This window comes from Cyprinus carpio, chromosome B11 (assembly GCF_018340385.1).
Source record: "Cyprinus carpio isolate SPL01 chromosome B11, ASM1834038v1, whole genome shotgun sequence".
Taxonomy (NCBI): domain Eukaryota; kingdom Metazoa; phylum Chordata; class Actinopteri; order Cypriniformes; family Cyprinidae; genus Cyprinus; species Cyprinus carpio.
Genome location: NC_056607.1, coordinates 420,829 through 438,920, shown reverse-complemented (window position 1 = coordinate 438,920; position 18,092 = coordinate 420,829). Strand labels below are relative to the sequence as shown.

At 38.8% G+C, this 18,092-nt stretch overlaps 2 protein-coding genes across 3 annotated transcripts in view; both read left to right on the top strand.

The window, feature by feature from the left end:
- Positions 1–18,092, top strand: part of LOC109076850 — a 472,477-nt gene that overhangs the window by 107,426 nt on the left and 346,959 nt on the right. The window lies entirely within an intron of this gene.
- The window catches only part of lrp1aa (low density lipoprotein receptor-related protein 1Aa), a 166,386-nt gene that overhangs the window by 45,459 nt on the left and 102,835 nt on the right, over positions 1–18,092 (top strand). The window contains 3 exon segments of the mRNA XM_042733414.1: positions 1,192–1,311; positions 2,631–2,759; positions 2,920–3,180. Coding sequence (XP_042589348.1) covers positions 1,192–1,311; positions 2,631–2,759; positions 2,920–3,180 — 510 coding nt within the window.

Sequence of the window (18,092 nt, the reverse complement as noted above, 5' to 3'; positions counted from 1 at the left end):
TTCAATCTTATGCACCCTCCAGAAGTTTGCGCTCTGCAAGTGAACGACGCCTTGTGGTGCCATCCCAAAGAGGTTCAAAATCACTCTCACGGACTTTTTCCTGGACTGCCCCCAGCTGGTGGAATGACCTCCCGATCTCAATTCGAACAGCTGAGTCTTTACTCATTTTCAAAAAACATCTAAAGACTCATCTTTTTCACCTGCACTTAACCAACTAATACTAGTACTTACCTTTTTCTTTTTCTTGTCTATTATATTAAAAAAAAAAACCCTGGCTATGTGTTCTGTACTAGACTAACTGAGACTTGTCATAGCACTTGTATACCGTTGTTGTTCTCTTGTTGATCTGATTGTTTCTACTGTTCTCATTTGTAAGTCACTTTGGATAAAAGCGTCTGCTAAATGATTAAATGTAAATGTAAATGTAATAACTGCTATACAGATGATGTGCAGAGATGTAAACAATGTGCAGATGAGTTGCATAGTTAGGTGTCATAAAAAAGTGATGACACTTGTATTGTGTTTTGGGGTGAAAGGAAATGTCTGTAAACCTTATGGATAATGTCCTGGCAGAAAATGACCAGTACTATTTCTGTTTTTCTACAGATTTTTTTTTTCTTACCATGCTGATAAACTACAATGGCACATTTATACAGTATAGAAGTCTTAAAGGCACAGTAGACACAGCCTGGTTAATTCTAAGATATCTTTAGTTAAAAAGAGATCCAAGTTCACTTGACCAGGAATAAATACCTAAAGAAGTCTTTGATGAAATTTGATGTATACAGTAGTTATATGTTTTGCATATTTGAAATGGGAAAAAATGTGTCTGATAAAACAAAAAAACTTAAAATGAAATACAAAAGTACACTTTGGTGAATTACTGTATGTTAGATGTTAGCTTGATTCCAATGCCTTTAGTCTAGCATGTCATAGTCTAGCATTGTCATTTAGTATGTGATGCAATTCTGTTATTACATTAAGTAAAAACAAAACTTATGAGATTTTGTATATCATTCTTTTATATGGTATATGTCATTTGCTTTTTAGACACATGTAAAATATTTTTTGTTGTTGTTTTGAACTTTGCGGTCTTCATGAAGTCTCTGTAGTGAGTGTTGACGGGCCGTGTGAGTCAGTGTTGTGTTGTGTTGTTTGACCTCTAACTGTCCTCTGCTCTGATCTCTGTAGAACTGGCGCTCAACTGTACTCTCACTGGTTGCCAGGACAACTGTGCTGTCACACGCACTGGCTCCATGTGCTACTGCAAGAGCGGCTATGAGATCAGCCAAGATGGAAAGACCTGTAAAGGTTGGTTGCATTTACACACAGTCACATGAGTATAGGCTCCTTTGAATGCAACAATATAGACTTACAGCTGAGAGAGACAGAATATTATTTTAATTGTATAATCAATATGAAAACTTCAAAAGATTAACAAAATCATAGAATCTAAAACGTAGAATTTTAAATCAGGTATCTTGTAAGGAAAAAGTACAGTCCGCTGGTCATTGTCACACACACACACACACACACACACACACACACACACACACACACACACACATATATATATATATATATTTAAGATTATCTGATTATTATATTATATTCTGATTATACATTATTGTGCATATTGGCATCTTAACAAATAATTACATAAATGTACACTTATTTTATTGCTTAACATATTACTTGATGCTTATGTTATGCCACACCCTCGTTTTATTTGTTAACAATGATAAACTAAATTAGTTGCAGTAAACTAATGATGAACAATACTTCTAGAGCATTTTTTCCTTATTTACCAGTAAAAGGTCCACACATCCCTAAAACAAGTTTTAGGGAAAACTGTTAGAAAATTTGACTTTTAGCCCATTAGCAATTTTTTTCTTGTACTAATTGCATTGTAAATGTAGTATATGATTCAGTTCTGTTACTACATTGAGTAAAAACGTATGAGATTTCCCATATCAAATGCTTTCATTTGCTATATTTCATTTGCTTTTAGACTCCTAAAGACACATCTCTTTATCTTTATATACTAACATTGTTTTGCTTCTCTGAAAGTAATTTTTAAGGGTGCTTAAATATTTCATTAGAAAACAATGCAAAACATTATATACAGAGTTCTGGCATGAAACTCTAGATGGCGCAGTCTAATAGGTCTAACTCAATCTGACCTAATGACATCATTATCACATTGCACAGCTGATTGGTTTTCTCCTGTATCAGTAGCCAATGAACTCACTGCTCAATATTCAGATACCTGGCTTTGTTTGCTGTAGCAGTTCTGCAGCAAACTTCAGAAACCCTTCACCATCCCCAGCTCCACCTGTATAGATCTGCCTCAAGGTGATTCATGAATGCTATGGGGTTATTCATATGTGTTATATGTGCAGCAGCAGTATTTCCTACATGCTCACAGCAGCATGTTGTGGATGTATTGGCTGTAGCAGATCTATTCCGCCAAGACCAAAAACATTAACATTGTCATGTACATTACCATGCCAATCTCTTAGAGAGTTGTCATGACAGAAATATATATATATTTATATCCACACACACACACACACACACACACACACACACACACATATTAATCTTTTATTGTTTCTGTGTGGGTTCAGATTTTGATGAGTGTACGGTGTACGGCACCTGCAGTCAGACGTGCACAAACACAGACGGCTCGTACACCTGCTCCTGTGTGGAAGGTTATCTAGTTCAACCAGACAATCGCTTCTGCAAGGCCAAGAATGGTAAGACAAACATAACAGTCCAAGATAAGATAAAATAAAGCTTCTCAATTTCTGTTTCCCTCACATACCTGTATCCGCATTGGCCAACAGTTTAATTCATTATTATTGGCTGAACTTTAACTGTATTTGAGATGAAACAGATGTCTTCCTGTTGCTGTAGTGCCTGTGGATCGTCTCCCCGTGTTACTGATTGCGAACTCTCAGAACATCCAGATCACGTCTCTGAGTGGCTCCAGCAGCCCGTCACTCTACATAAGCACAAAACAGACCACAGCCATGGACTTCCTGTACGCGCAGGAAACAGTGTGCTGGATCAATGTGGGCGACTCCCCCGCGGGCACACGACTAAAGTGCGCTAAGATAACAGGACTCAAGAGCTTCACAGATGAGAGAACCATCAACATCTCCCTCAGCTTACACCGTAAGTCACGCTGCTCTGATTTCACAATACAAACCACATTCCTCACTCAGGGTTTTTATAATTAAGGAAATGCATGGAAATCTTAGAGATGTTGCCACAGTTCTTCTGGATTTAGTCTGTCTCCATTTTTTAATTCACAAATAAACATTGATCAATGCACACGAATAGGCGGCATCAAACATAGCAATCAGAAGCTCAACATGCTTGCGTTAACTAAGTATGGTTAATTTTCCATTGACCATATTTGACCATATAAACCACTCAGTTCATATAGATTACGTTTACAATGTCTTTATGTACTTTTAAGCAGGGCTGCATGATATTATCGGAACAATATCGGAATCGGCTGAGAACAGCTTAAAATGTAAACACTAACATTGGCCCTATATGAAAAATTATTTAAATGTTTATTTTTATTTTTTTTTAAATGGGTTATGAAAGTGAAATACAAGGAGTTCTAAAATATTTTCTCTTTTGCATTAGACCATCTACAAAATTCTTTAACCCACCCTTCCCTTCTTCCCCTCCCTGGTGAAAGGAAGCAGATATTCTACTCGCTATACATATCTGTTAAATCTTCAAATAGAATGTTAAGGTTACCACTGCATTTGTCTGAGAAAAAATGCAGTGATTGATTTATAGTTGTTTTTAGCTTTCAGTGTACTCTCATTATAAAACTTCATTAAATGTTTATTTAATTCTAACAAGTTTTTAATAAAATTAACCAAAATTAAAAATAATTTGATTATAATCTCTACAGGAGAGACTTGGTGTTGTTTCAAACAAAAGGAAATAAATTGGTATTGGTTATCGGCATAACAGATATCAGATAAAATCCAATATTGTGCATCCCTACTTTCAAAGTTTGAAAGTTTTGTCAAATGGACAAGAATGGAGGATTCATTAAAAATATCTTTACTAAAGTTTCGACAAGCAGCAAAAGTTTTTTTTTTTTTTTAATAACATGAAGGTGAATAAATGATGTTAGAGTTTTAAGTTTAAGTAATTATCTTCCTTTCCAGCATATCCTTCAAATCTCATTCAGTGTAATAACATATAGAATTACAAACCCAATTCCAAAATTTGGGACATTGTACAAACTGTGAATAAAAACAGAATGCAATGATGTGGAAGTTTCAAATTTCAATATTTTATTCAGAATACAACATAGATGACATATCAAATGTTTAAACTGAGTAAATGTATAATTTTAAGGGAAAAATAAGTTGATTTTAAATTTCATGGCATCAACACATCTCAAAAAAAGTTGGGACAAGGCCATGTTTACCACTGTGTGGCATCCCCTCTTCTTTTTATAACAGTCTGCAAACATCTGGGGACTGAGGAGACAAGTTCCTCAAGTTTAGGAATAGGAATGTTGTCCCATTCTTGTCTAATACAGGCTTCTAGTTGCTCAACTAAAAAGATCTGGACTGCAGGCTGGCCATTTCAGTGCCCGGATCCTCCTTCTACGCAGCCATGATGTTGTAATTGATGCAGTATGTGGTCTGGCATTGTCATGTTGGAAAATGCAAGGTCTTCCCTGAAAGAGACGACGTCTGGATGGGAGCATATGTTGTTCTAGAACTTGTTATACCTTTCAGCATTGATGGTGCCTTTCCAGATGTGTAAGCTGCTCATGCCACACGCACTCATGCAACCCCATACCATCAGAGATGCAGGCTTCTGAACTGAGCGCTGATAACAACTTGGGTTGTCTTTGTCCTCTTTAGTCCGGATGACATGGTGTCCCAGTTTTCCAAAAAAGAACTTCAAATTTTGATTCGTCTGACCACAGAACAGTTTTCCACTTTGCCAGTCCATTTTAAATGAGCCTTGGCCCAGAGAAAATGCCTGCGCTTCTTCTTTTTTGACCTATAGAGTTTTAGCTGGCAACGGCGAATAGCACGGTGGATTGTGTTCACTGACAATGTTTTCTGGAAGTATTCCTGAGCCCATGTTGTGATTTCCATTACAGTAGCATTCCTGTATGTGATGCAGTGCTGTGTAAGGGCCCGAAGATCACGGGCATCCAGTATGGTTTTCCGGCCTTGACCCTTACAAACAGAGATTTCTCTGAATCTTTGGATGATATTATGCACTGTAGATGATGATAACTTCAAACTCTTTGCAATTTTTCTCTGAGAAACTCCTTTCTGATATTGCTCCACTATTTTTTGCCGCAGCATTGTGGGAATTGGTGATCCTCTGTCCATCTTGACTTCTGAGAGACACTGCCACTCTGAGAGGCTCTTTTTATACCCAATCATGTTGCCAATTGACCTGATAAGTTGCAAATTGGTCCTCCAGCTGTTCCTTATATGTACATTTTACTTTTCCGGCCTCTTATTGCTATCTGTCCCAACTTTTTTGGAATGTGTAGCTCTCATGAAATCCAAAATGAGCCAATATTTGGCATGACATTTCAAAATGTCTCACTTTAAACATTTGATATGTTATCTATATTCTATTGTGAATAAAATATAAGTTTATGAGACTTGTAAATTATTCCATTCCTTTTTTACTCACAATTTGTACAGTGTCCCAACTTTTTTGGAATCGGGTTTGTATATTAATTTGTTTAGCAGATGCTTTTATCCAAAGCAGTTTAAAAATAATGAACATTACTAGCATCATATTTGTTTAAGAGACATTTAAGAAAATGTCTGTGTTAATCATGTGACCTTGGTTACCCGTATGAGAGAATGATAGACAATGATGCTACGTGAACACCTTCAGCATGGGCCAGTGTTTGAAGCATGTGTGTAAACATACCAATAAAATTGGCTGATGGTAGTCACATGACAGAATATGACTTGCTGGCAATGCCATAAAAGGGCATCTACGTCATGGAACCCCCAGATTATAATTGATAAAAACTGCAACCACTATCCAACGGAGCCGTACAGCAGCTGTTTTGCGGTCACGCATTGGCTGTGAAAGTACTGACGTAATCATATAGCCATCATCATCCCAATTTTAATCCTAAATATCAAACATGTTTGATATTAATAGGGGCGGCTCGATTTGTGTGTGAGCAGATCAGGAGGTGCACGATTCGATCGGTGAACACCTCACATTACCAGATAATCCGCGCCGAACATCGGGACAGATTGAGGGGCTCGCCATGATTTTTGTTCCGATTCTCGGGAGGGGGAAATCAGGGCTAAATCGGGCTAAAAATCCTGTAGTGTGAGCCAGGCTTTATGTGGTGGAGGTTACCCTCCAAGACCCTCACAAGAAAATATTGACAAACTAAATCTAAAATTGCCTTGTGAGTCACCAGATGCAACAGTCTCTGTAGCTATATGGGTAGGATACATCCCCGCAGAGGGATCACACCAGCATCTACAAGCATCATGCCAAAAAGAGGGAGAGTAAGCACAAGCTGCCTATAGTTCCAATTCCTTGAAAGGCGCATCACTACTACCTCTACCATTCCCAACAGCAAGAATCTGGCCTGAGTGAGGCAGTGGGAGGCAACTAAATGGATATTCTGTTTGGAGTCTCTCTGTAAAGAATATCTCCATTACATACCACCTCATTCTGGAAAATAATACTACAGGGATGGGAATAAGAGGGAAAACATGAGTGCTCCTTGGCTGCGAGAGTAATAACAATAACAGAGAGAGCAACACTCAACCTAAATCTGTGAAAGTGACATGGGAGAGAGCCATGTTCAACCTCAACCAGTACATATAATCATATATAAATATACTGTATATAATGCTGTGAGCAAAATAGATAGAGAGCACAGCTCAAGCTCAACCTCAACCGAAATATGCAATCATATACCAACCAGCATATAAATCTATATGTAATGCTATGAGAAATTACAGGAGAGAGCATCACTCAACCTTGACCAGCATACATTATATTGTATTGTATAATGTATTGGATATTGACATTTGGTTTAGAAATCCATGTAGGCATATTGAACAGGCTACCACTTTTATTATTCTGGTGCTATGTAAACCACATTTTCTTTATTTTAAGGTAATATAACTTACTCACTTACATCGTTAAAATAGGGACCTAAAAGGGAGAAAGCACCACAACCTTTACCAGTACAATAGATTGCATTCTCAACCAGCTTACTGTACATCTATAAGTGCAAAGCTGTTAGAACGGCTAAATAAAATCAATACTGCTTTCCATGGGCATTACAATAAATGCATCACTGACCTGAATGGTGCAGTGTTACTTCAGCATATTTAGCAGCAAGCTGAACTGAGATGCGTTTCCCAAAAGCAACTATGGTCGCAAGTTCCATCCTCACCAATCAAGCTCAATGGAACTAACCACCATAATTAGCTAGCAATGCTTTTGCGAAACACACCCCTGAACTGCAGGTGGTTAATGAATAAAATGCCCTTTTCGCACAGAAATTCCATGCACAAGAGTGGCACAACTGTTTAGTTAATTCACCTCTGAGTTCTATGAAAGAGATGGAATGAATGAATGAGAGCAGAGTTCTGAGAAATTGAAGTTTTCATAGGGAAGAGAACAGAACAAGTTTGTATTGTTTGGGAAATACCCAGAAACTGGGATTGAAAAAGAGTTATATCATCAGAAATAGAAAGATGACCTGTGTTCCATATGCAAAAATATTTCATTATGTAGAGATGTAACCCAGTCATAGGAAATGGCATTTACATTGAAGTCTTAAAGGAGACCCACCTAATTATTAAATAGCGTTTGAATCAGAGGGCAAAAACAAAAATGGCCTTTATTTCTAATTGATGGCATTTTTTGATGTAAAAATCCTACTAACAATTTAAGTGCAATTCAGGAAACCAAAAAATAAAGAATGCATTTCATGACATACAGGTCCTTCTCAAAAAATTAGCATATTGTGATAAAAGTTCATTATTTTCCATAATGTAATGATAAAAATTAAACTTTCATATATTTTAGATTCATTGCACACCAACTGAAATATTTCAGGTCTTTTATTGTTTTAATACTGATGATTTTGGCATACAGCTCATGAAAACCCAAAATTCCTATCTCAAAAAATTAGCATATTTCATCCGACCAATAAAAGAAAAGTGATTTTAATACAAAAAAAGTCAACCTTCAAATAATTATGTTCAGTTATGCACTCAGTATTTGGTCGGGAATCCTTTTGCAGAAATGACTGCTTCAATGCGGCGTGGCATGGAGGCAATCAGCCTGTGGCACTGCTGAGGTGTTGTGGAGGCCCAGGATGCTTCGATAGCGGCCTTAAGCTCATCCAGAGTGTTGGGTCTTGCATCTCTCAACTTTCTCTTCACAATATCCCACAGATTCTCTATGGGGTTCAGGTCAGGAGAGTTGGCAGGCCAATTGAGCACAGTAATACCATGGTCAGTAAACCATTTACCAGTGGTTTTGGCACTGTGAGCAGGTGCCAGGTCGTGCTGAAAAACGAAATCTTCCTCTCCATAAAGCTTTTCAGCAGATGGAAGCATAAAGTGCTCCAAAATCTCCTGATAGCTAGCTGCATTGACCCTGCCCTTGATAAAACACAGTGGACCAACACCAGCAGCTGACATGGCACCCCAGACCATCACTGACTGTGGGTACTTGACACTGGACTTCAGGCATTTTGGCATTTCCTTCTCCCCAGTCTTCCTCCAGACTCTGGCACCTTGATTTCCGAATGACATGCAAAATTTGCTTTCATCCGAAAAAAGGTACTTTGGACCACTGAGCAACAGTCCAGTGCTGCTTCTCTGTAGCCCATTTCCTGCACACGCCTGTGCACGGTGGCTCTGGATGTTTCTACTCCAGACTCAGTCCACTGCTTCCGCAGGTCCCCCAAGGTCTGGAATCGGTCCTTCTCCACAATCTTCCTCAGGGTCCGGTCACCTCTTCTCGTTGTGCAGCGTTTTTTTGCCACACTTTTTCCTTCCCACAGACTTCCCACTGAGGTGCCTTGATACAGCACTCTGGGAACAGCCTATTCGTTCAGAAATTTCTTTCTGTGTCTTACCCTCTCGCTTGAGGGTGTCAATGATGGCCTTCTGGACAGCAGTCAGGTCGGCAGTCTTACCCATGATTGCGGTTTTGAGTAATGAACCAGACTGGGAGTTTTTAAAAGCCTCAGGAATCTTTTGCAGGTGTTTAGAGTTAATTAGCTGATTCAGATGATTAGGTTAATAGCTCGTTTAGAGAACCTTTTCATGATATGCTAATTTTTTGAGATAGGAATTTTGGGTTTTCATGAGCTGTATGCCAAAATCATCAGTATTTAAAACAATAAAAGACCTGAAATATTTCAGTTGGTGTGCAATGAATCTAAAATATATGAAAGTTTAATTTTTATCATTACATTATGGAAAATAATGAACTTTTATCACAATATGCTAATTTTTTGAGAAGGACCTGTATACTTGTAATAGATTTTGATTGGACTTAAACCAATGAGACCTGGAGAGAGCCTTTTGTTATTTATTTATTTATTATTTTTTTCTTTTAAATTAAAAATCCACCAACTTAACGATACAGTTTTATACTTAGACCTATGTGTGTGACAAAAAGTGATGAAGCACATGATGCCATCTTATGGTTTTAAACAAGAATATACCAAATAAAATAAAATTATAATGATAATGATAGTACTCATCATCATCATTTCTATCATAATTATCATATTTTATCATTATTATATAAACTGAACAATAAAAACTGTAGAAGTGATACATATATACTTTAAATTTAAAATGTATGCAATCAGTATGAATAAATTGACCTTATAATAATCATTCATTATTATTTAAATAAAAAAGATAATTTCTGATTTAATCACTTATTACAAAATTATTTAAAATGTTTTACCACTCTATAATCTCTGCTATATGAATATTGATGTATAAGAACAACTCAAGAAACTGCATCCACTTTTGAATGGATGTCTATGGAGAAACATGTTTTTGCTGTCAGGTGGTGCAGTTCCAGAATCGGTAACAAGGTAACAAGGATCTGCTGAGCAGCCGATTCCTGCACTTATTTGTCACAAGGTGTGGCTATTAGTGACAAGTGAGTGCGAATTCTAAGGCAGTGCTTTCTGAATACTCTTGTAATCCCAGAATGCATTGCAACTTGTGAAGTAAAAAAAATAAAAAAACGTTTTCATAGCCGTATTTGTCCACTAAAAACACTCTTTTACTCTTATTCTTTCAGTTTTGGGCCTGCTTTCTATAGTTGGAACACAGTTGGGACAGGAAATATCTCTGCTAACCTGGAGTGCATATTTTGGGTCTTGCAACAACTCTGGCACTCAGTTACTGGCCAGATGGAAATTTAGGCCAGAAATGTACTCTACGCAAGTATGCAGACATTATGTGTTCACATACTTTTTTAGAGTTCATTTCGGACCTGTCTCTTGTTGAGTTTGTGTAAAATGTTTTCAGGTTTAAGTTATAATGTTTTCGGGTGTAAGTGCCTGTCTGTCATTCAGTGATTTCCGTGTTCATGGCAGTTTGAACACATTTCTCAGACACACGCTCACAGGTCAGAGGTTACAGGCTTGACTGCGGCATTGTGCCCTCACTAGGTAGCAATAAAGAGATCATTGGCTTCCTGTTGCCAGTTATTGAGTTCCTGCCCTCAGTGTTAAAGATATGGATGCCTGCTGTGTGTGTGAGAGGAAAGAAAAACTAAAGGGAGAATAATAATGAAGAGGTGAAAGCAGCAATCTCAATGATAACGATTTTGCTTTTTCGAACACATTGAAAGTACTTAGATCTTGTTTTAAAAACTTTTTTTTTAAAGAAGAATGAATAATTTGAATGAGTAATTAAAGTGATTTGGTGTTTTTACTGCAACCTATCACACCATTTCAGATCTCACATTTTCTAAATATATTTAAAGATTTCTTTTCAAATGTGATTTCTTTCCAGAGGTCTCATAAAGCTGAAGCCTTTCTGAAGCGTTCTGTAGAAATGCTGTCGTGAACTCTGGTTCAGATCTCTTTTAGCTGGCAGGTTTGTCGTGGCGGTCTCTGGAAGGGTCACACAGGAAATGTGTTTGCCGTGATTCATGACCTCAGCGTGACACGCAGATGAGACGACCAGATGTTTTCCACTCTTACTCTTCTCTTCTCTCTTTTATTTTTACCACAGTGCAGGATAGTGCTGTATTCTCTGTTTACTTCAGCAAACTATAACACACTATGTAGAATTCATCGAAATATACATTTTAATATATAAAGAATGTTTTCCATGATAGTTAGAAATCACAAAAGATGGCATTAATATCTGTTAGATGGCAATATTAATATGACTTCTGTACATATATTTAGTCGAACCACTTATAAATTCTAATTTTTTTTTGATAATGGCTATGGGCAATTTAAACAAAATTTGTAACAAGTACATTCCGTAAAAATACAGAAACTCTTTATAGTCTACTATAGTCAAAACGTCTCGGTTACGTATGATAACCCTCATCCCTGATGGAGGGAATGGAGACGTTGTGTTGAGTGTATGAAACTAGTGGTCCCTGTTGGGAGCCCAAACACCTCTGACATCTTTGAGAAAATGCCAATGAACTTGGGTGTGCAGAATTTGCATAGTTGGCCACGCCCCAGACATCTGGGTATTAATAGGCCAGCATGGCATCTGCTCACTCGTTCTGTTCTGAGGAGTCAAGAAGCGTCTCTCAGCCCACTCAGAGGCAATTCAGAGTTGTGGCATGAAGGAAACAGTGTCTCCATTCCCTCCATCAGGGAACGAGGGTTACCATACGTAACCGAGACGTTTCCTTTCTGTCATTCACTCCCTGTCCCTATATTGAATGCCACAACTGCCGAACTGCCTCACGAGTCCATGGGGAGCAGATGTTGACAAGCCAGCATGTCACAACCAAATACACCTCTCCTCCTCATAACCTTCCAACCCCCAAGACTTAAGACCTCACTCTCCAACATCCGGGAAAGCAACCATAGAGGCAGAGGTCCTCTCATCCGGAGCCTTTTTCCCATAGTAATACTCGCCATAATACAACTGCTGAAAAGTATTGGTAGTAATGTTGGGACAGTGACTACGTATTTCTTATATGCTTGCCTTGGATCAAGGATTGAAACCTCCTCAAGGCCAAAAGCACTGTCAATAACTCCAGGCAATTGATATGCCAATGCAGCCGAGGGCCTGTCCAGACCCATAATGCTGCATGTCCATTGCACACGCTGCCCCAGCCTGTCTTGGAAGCATCTGTTGTAACAACAGTATCTGGACATGTGTTCTAAGGGCACTCCTGTCCGTAGAAAAGATATGTCCTCCCAAGGACTGAAAATATGGCGAGACAATGGTGTGATGTTCACACGGTGTGAGCCGTGATGCCATGCCCATCTCAGAACTCGGGTGTGAAGCCAGTGCTAAAGCGGTCTCATATGCATCAATCCCAGCGGCGGAACTGCGGCTGAGTATGCCATATGCCCCAAGAGCCTCTGAAAATTTTTGAGAGGGACCGCTGTTCTCTGCTTGAGAGCCCTCAAGCATTTCAGCACCGGCTGAGCACCATCATGAAAAGAGATACTCTGCACAGGGGAGAGTTTGCATTTTTCCCAGTTTACCCGAAGTCCCGATTGGGCTAGGTGGTCGAGGACCATGTCCCTGTGTGGACAAACCAATTCTCGCGAGTGAGCTAGGATCAGCCAGTCATTGAGGTAATTGAAAATGTTAATGCCCACTTCCATAAGAGGGGGCAAGGGCAGCCCCTCGATCTTCATTAAGATGTGAGGAGACAGGGACATCCCAAAGGGAAGAACTTTGTACTTATATGCCTGTCCTTCAAAGGCAAACCGAGGAAACGGCCTGTAACTTGGTAGGACTGAAACATGAAGGTACGCATCATTCAGGTCTATTGCCACAAACCAATACTGATCTCTGACACATTTCAATATGTACTTGAGGGTTAACATTCTGAATGGAAGCTTGTGAAGGGCCCAGTTCAGAGTCCTCAAATCCAGGATTGGTCTGAGTCCCCCACCCTTCTTGACTCATACTGAGGTACACAGAATGCCCCTGAACTTGGGCGAGCGCCTGGCAAACTGCATCGCATAGCTGAGCTGAATAGTTCTGAGGAGCCATTGGGAGGGATTGGAGAGGCTTAACCAAGCATCCAGATACCCTGCTAACTAGGGATGTGAACCTACACTGGTCTCACGGTTCGGTTCAGTTAGGATTATCATGTCATCCATTCGGTTCAATTCTATATCACAATGCATTGACATTACAATTTTGTCAAATACAAGCAGTCAGATATATGAACTGTACCTGACCTGGTATCTTAAGTTAGTGGTATTACACCCTGCTAGTTATGTGAGATTTGAACTAAGGCATCAGAGCTTGTGTCGAGAATAAATGGGCGTGCCAGATGAAACCTCGATTCGAAGCTTGTGTTGACCCGCCCAGGGACAAGCTGTCAAACTCATCCAGGAAATCTACTGGTAAACACGAAGCAGGTGAAGAACAGGAAGCTTGCGGAGATTTCTCCAGCGAAACTGATCCTGCTTCCTCATGCTCTTCCACGGTGCACATTGCTGCAGCCTCGTACCCGGAGGTAGAAGGACCAGAGCGGCAAGCGCAACATGCTGATGGGAAGTGCTTCGCAAGCAGGGCATGAACCATCCACAATCGAGATAGACCAACTGCAACCAGAAACACACGGATTGAAAGGCATGATCTAACACACAATTTCACCTGTGTAGCTCTCAGAGAAATTGTTCTCTTTTAGAAATGGAAATTTGCTCTTTTGGAGATCGCCGTTAAAGCACCCAGGGATACACTCACAACACTTATCAATGTATAAGTAGGGAGAGACTGCTGACCGTGCCTTAGATCCAACAATGAGGAATCGAGAGGTGAATGATCACAACTTCTCTGTGAGAGACGCTGCATTCGGCTCTGAAAAACAGAATGAGTGAGCAGATGCCACCCTGGCCTATTCATCCCCAGATGTCTGGGGCGTGGCTAGCTATGCAAATTCTGCACACCCAATTTCATTGACGTTTTCTCAAAGATGTCAGAGGTGTTTCGGCTCCCAAGAGCGACCCCTAGTGTCGTACAGTCAACACAACGTTGGCGTGAAGGACAGAAAGGGAACTATAGTATTTGTAAAAATTGAGAAAATGGAATGAGATAATTTGCTTGCTATACATTGTAAATAAATAAATAAAATCCTGTTGAATTTACTGTAAAAAAAAGGCAGCTGTGGTTTTGATAAACCATACAAAAATTATTTTTATAAAATTTTTGTGACTTTATATTAAATAAGTGTATGTTGTTATTTCCTATCTATCACAATTTTAATAAATCATTTTCTTATTGTGAATAAAATATCATTAGACAACTGTCTTTTGTAAAATATTCAAAATAATATGATATCCAAATGATAAAAATTATATTTTATATTATTATATATTAAACAATTTTGATCATTAAGATTATTAATATTTTTATTATTATTATTTACTACAATTATAAACATTAAGTTAAAAAATATTACCTTTTTATGATTATGAATACAGTTGATGCAGTCAGTTTTAATTTTACAGACATTTCTGTTAACTCTAAAACACAACATAGTTCAGTGTAAAATTCAAAATACTTGGGAAACACCTTTAAAACAATAAATACAGAATAAAAATCCTTCAAATTATATAAGCCCTATTTTTTTTTAGAGTGTACCTTGCGGGTCAGGCCAAAATCTCCATTTTAATATGATACTGTAAGTACAGACATTTGATGCAACTAGCTCATTTTATGCTAAGTAAAAGGTAAATATTAGCATGTTAATAATTTATCAAACATATCTAAAAGGGTTAAAAATAGAATTTGTACTTTATAAGAAATGACGGGACAGCAAAGTGTACCTTATTTGTGGAAAGTGACTGCTTGTTCCACTCAAAGCTTTCTGAATCACTCTCACACACATGTGCTCATACAGTATATGTGGCCTGAATCTGCTGGGATGGGTTGAGTTGATCCTGTGAGATACAGCATGCACTCTTCCGGAAACCATTATCCGTATGTCTCTGTGTTTATGTGTGTGTTTTATGAGTGGTTTGAGTAGGTTGCTGGGGTTTGCTGCAGCATATTTATATTCTGTTTTGTGGAACATTTTCCAGACACTGTGGTTGACATGAGGCGACCCAACCCCCACATCTGTCTGCGGCTCTGGAGTTTTATCATGAAAACATGAAAACTGACACATACAGGTGGAGATGTTTAGACCATCTCTCTCTGCAATCTTAAACTCTTAAAGAAATGCATGTTTCTCTTAGCATCTTGGAAAATGACGAGGTGACGTTAGCCAAAATGTCACGTACAATTGTTTTTGTCAGAAATGTCAGAGTGTTATTGAGTTGCGGTATTCCAGTAAAGTTATTTCTTGCATGTAAATTTGGTGTGTCTCAGCATAAATAGCGGAAAGACAGGGCATGTGCTGAAGTAATGTGGGATAAAGCAGAAGCAGGAGCTGCTCTCTGACATAAGGTCTGCTTGGTACAGAAGTTTCCGGAAAGCCTCTTAAACAGTCATGTGCTTGAATCGGCTCACACTCCAGGGCTTCCGCCACACGATTTTGGCTCTGCCAACATTCAGGGCATTGTTTTTGTATTAATCTCTCTTAATCAAACCCTCACCCTTTTTCTCTAGCTATAGCTGTGACACCGTGAGGCTTTTGAAGCGGACTGAGTTTGACATCAGACTTTAATTTGTTACACTGGTATGCAGTCTGACACAAGTCCATCTATTGGAAGCAATCCAGCCTAACTTGAAGAACTGAAGTGCTATTAATGCTTTTTATGCTAATTATGGTACAATGATTTTTAATTGCTTAATGTCTTCAGTGAGCAGTTTGTACCAGACAAAATCAACATCACGTGTTAAAATTTGATTGTACAACCATAGAAACATGAGAAAAAAAGGAAAGATAACAATGCTTCCCATTTTTACTGTTTCTTCTTCTTGGTTATTACCTACCTTGAAACAGTCAAAGTTGTTTTGTATTTGTGGGGATTTTGTGCCTTTATTTTTGTGAAGACAGTTTGAAAAGAGATTGTGAAGCAGGATCTCAAGCCAACTCATTATTAGCTTTAGCACAGCCACAATGTAGTGTCTAATTAAAGGGGTCATATGATGCGATTTTAACTTTTTCTTTCTCTTTGGAGTTTTACCAACTCTTGGTGCATAAAGAAAATCTGTAAAGTTGCAAAGACTAAAGTCTCAAATCCAAAGAGATATTCTTTATAAAAGTTAAGAGTCAACCACGCCTACCTAAAACGGCTCGTTCTAACACGCCCCCACATGTCTACATCACAATGTGGGAAGATTTGCATAACGCTGCCCAAATGTTCATGCAAAGAAAGAAGGCATAACTTTTATTCTCACTGTTGCCGCCAGTGCCATGTCGTGGAGACGCTGTGTTTCATTGTGAATCAAAACTACTTTTTTTGGCCTTCCAAAAGAGGACACAACTACAAATCAGTGGTTAAGTTCAACCCAAATATTCAGATTGTGCAGCGCATTTTATGGAGGACTGTTTCCTGATCCTGAGAGACTAGTCTACAATATCAGCTGTTCTGACCCACAGTCTGTAAGTACGTTTACATATGGAAAGGATTTGCCACTGATGATTCAAACGCGAGTTTTGTGCAGTGTAGAGTAGCGCATGTTGTTCGCCGTTTCTCCGATCACAAATGCAGACATGGTTTTATGTTTAGGCGTTGCGATGCAACACAACGCGTAAAAACACAGTAGTAAGTCAGCGGTTCTCAATTCCAGTCCTCGTGCCCCCCTGCTCTGCACATTTTGTATGTTTCTCTTTGCTTCAGACATTTGTTCTATTCGAATGTAAGTGCCCTGCGAAGTGGACATCACAGGATATTCCGCCATGATTCCAGTTCAAAGCAAATGTATATCATTGAATATATCATTCAAAGTGCATTGAAGTGTGCGAGACGTGAATTTAAATTGTATTTATTTACAGAGGTATATGATGTCACACTTGTCCGTGTGTGAAGATGTTGCCCAGCGCAAATCCGTTCCGAAGTGAGGTAAACTTCAACAGATTGCCCCTGCTCAGTGAGTAGGGAGCAATTAACACTGTGCAGGGACCATGTCAATGGGAACACAGTTAATGCACGGAGATCACTTCTAACAAGCTGATTATCTGAATCAGGTGTGATAACAAAGAGACATGCAAAATATGCAGAGCTGGGGGTGCGAGGACTGGAATTAAGAACCGCTGGTATTGTCATTATAATCCATAATTATGTCCCCACTGGATGCAACAAATGCCTCGTTTATAATGAGTTTTAATATTTTTCTCTCTGCGCTCCGGGACACACGGCATCACAGTATATTAAAGGGCGTAACATATCCGTCACACGCCTGAGGCATTCGGCCAATCACAACACACTGCATAGCTGGCCAATCAGAGCACACCTAATTTTTCAGAACGATGAGCTTTGTAAAAATCGACCCGTTTCAGTAATCAAAATTGGAATGATCTATAAAAGTGTATGGCGACACACAATAGAATCTGACTGATTGCATGGTGCAAGTGGAAAAGGCATCCATCTAGCACAAAGACATTGGTAAATTGGCTCCAGTTAGTATCAGAATGATTATATTAACACCATTTAATAAAACATGGTTAAAAAGAGCTATAAAACAAAACAAAACAAAACATAAAAACACTGTTGCACTAAGGTTTTTTTTTTTATGCAACATAATTTCGCCTTGGATAGGTGGCCTTTGAGTATTGTCTTAGACAAAGGAGTCAAAAAGGTTGTAAACTACTGGACTCAGGTCAGGTTTACATAGAAAAACAATTAAAAAGCAGTACACTGGAACACAAAAATGTGTTCAGTGTGGACCAGCCCTAACACTGGATCTTAACCAGGTCTTACAAGAAGGTTT